This window comes from Perkinsus marinus (genome assembly GCF_000006405.1).
Source record: "Perkinsus marinus ATCC 50983 genomic scaffold scf_1104296938496, whole genome shotgun sequence".
NCBI lineage: Eukaryota > Perkinsozoa > Perkinsida > Perkinsidae > Perkinsus > Perkinsus marinus.
In genome coordinates, this window is record NW_003213411.1 from 1 (window position 1) to 1,850 (window position 1,850).

General features: G+C 47.9%; 1 protein-coding gene across 1 annotated transcript; it reads left to right on the top strand.

Annotated features, from left to right (window-relative positions):
• Nucleotides 1–1,273: 1,273 nt before the first annotated feature.
• Pmar_PMAR018191 (hypothetical protein) lies at nucleotides 1,274–1,670 on the top strand (the record flags this gene model as incomplete). The annotated part of the gene is made up of 3 exons (XM_002782711.1): nucleotides 1,274–1,386; nucleotides 1,438–1,559; nucleotides 1,609–1,670. The coding sequence occupies 3 exons, from the start codon at nucleotides 1,274–1,276 to the stop codon at nucleotides 1,668–1,670; spliced, it is 297 nt and encodes a 98-aa protein (XP_002782757.1).
• Nucleotides 1,671–1,850: the final 180 nt, after the last annotated feature.

Below are 1,850 nucleotides of genomic sequence, written 5' to 3' on the forward strand. Positions count from 1 at the left end.
TTGTAGGGACATAGCTAATGGCTATGTAGTCCCTCAGGTGTGTGTGATTACAAGCCCCCAAAATCGTTGCTGATACTACAGCTCAACGCTTACATCCTTATCAAAAGTCGCGCAAGGTCAGAAGTTCTGACCCAGAACAGTACCACGAGTTCAAAGAACCTAGGTCGTCCCACGAACTTCGTAGGAGCGTAACAAACAGTATGTGACGTGAAACCGCAATCACGCTGTTGGGCGAGCCAACGGTGCAAATCCGATGGATAACTGTCTACCCGTGACCGGATTAAGGAATGTCAAGCGATCTGAGGGAGCACAAGTGAACCTGAGGTCAGTTCTAAAGGTCTACAGGCTAGAGGACGCGAATAACTTGAAGAGTGCAAGGACCACCAGTCTCAGTTACATACACTAGAGATGAATGGGAATGCTAAGGTTACAATGGTGCACACAGGTGATTCAGCTAAGGGTGTAGAGATCCAATTGCTGGGGGCTCCCCCTTACGCTGCTATAACGGACTGTGAACTCTTCGGAGGTCTACAAGCAGTGCGATGGGTTATCTCTGCGACAAATGGAGAGATGGTTCAATTCCACTGTTAGTGGCGAGCTCTATACCGTAACGCGTATCGCATGGATAAACTGAACGATCGAGATTTGCACAGTGGCGACTGAGTGTCTCATGCCTTGGTTCAATTGAGCTAATATCTTCCGTGAAGAGCTTGAGGAATATTCGTTTCAGTATTAGCTTTAACAGTAGAGGTACCCTACGTCACAGAATAGATAGCTCATGAACGTTCTAGGTGACACTCGGTCTGAGAATATAAAGAATTTTCAGAAAAGGAATACTGCCTCACCTATGCCCCATGCATATGATCACGTCTAGCCAGTGCGTCTGACCTGGACAATACGAGTCACATCCAGAACTGGCTTGGTCGACCGGTCATAGGATCAATGGAGAACCTTGTCGCGGAGTTAGCTTCAATTGAAGCCGAGTAACGTAGTGGTTGAGGGAGATGCTACGTCACAATTTATTAGCCGATTGAAACTTTCCTTTATAATGAGTAATACATCGTACATAGCGACGTTAATCGACTCGAAGACGCCGCCGGCTTCACGTCACCTGCTAACAAGGAGGTCTAGGGACACACTCTCCCTTCAATTTATTAGCCACACACGCATGTAAAAAGAAACGTGGCTGGGCGCGCGCTTTTTTTGCCTAAGATTCGAATCTTGATAAGAAATTAAAGTTTGAGTTTCAAGCGGAACCTACAGGTTTTATGAAATGACTAGACTTCTCTCCACCACCCTCTTGTACAGCTTCGGCATCTACAGTAATGGATTGGATACGATCGAGGGCAAGCATAAGCTTATGGGCGTCAATCCTAAGCTACGCCAGTGATACCACTCCTCCGACATTTCCTGTCATGTTGGAATCCCTCTTTGTAGGTACTACGAGCCCGTAGCTCCGCCTCAATTCGGTGGCCATCAGTTCTTCCAGTGCGACCCATTGGCGCGAAGTGCCACTGAACTCGTCCCCTACGAGAATCTCAATGATGATTTCTGTGATTGTAAGTTATCGATTAATTCGCCTTTCTTTTCCCCTAATGTCAATCATAGGTAGCAACGGTGCAGATGAGCCCGGTACAGCTGCATGCTCGCACTTCCCAGGAGCAGCGTAAGCGTCTGAGCTTCGTTATTACTATTCACCCGGGTAGGTTCTATTGTGAGAACAGAGGCTCCTTACCGAAATTGGTCTGGGCTTCCCACGTGGTGATGGAGTCTGCGACTGTTGCGACGGTTCCGACGAGTGGCAGCTTGGTGGCTGCGAGAACTTCTGTTCAGCGGAAGGTGCGAAGATT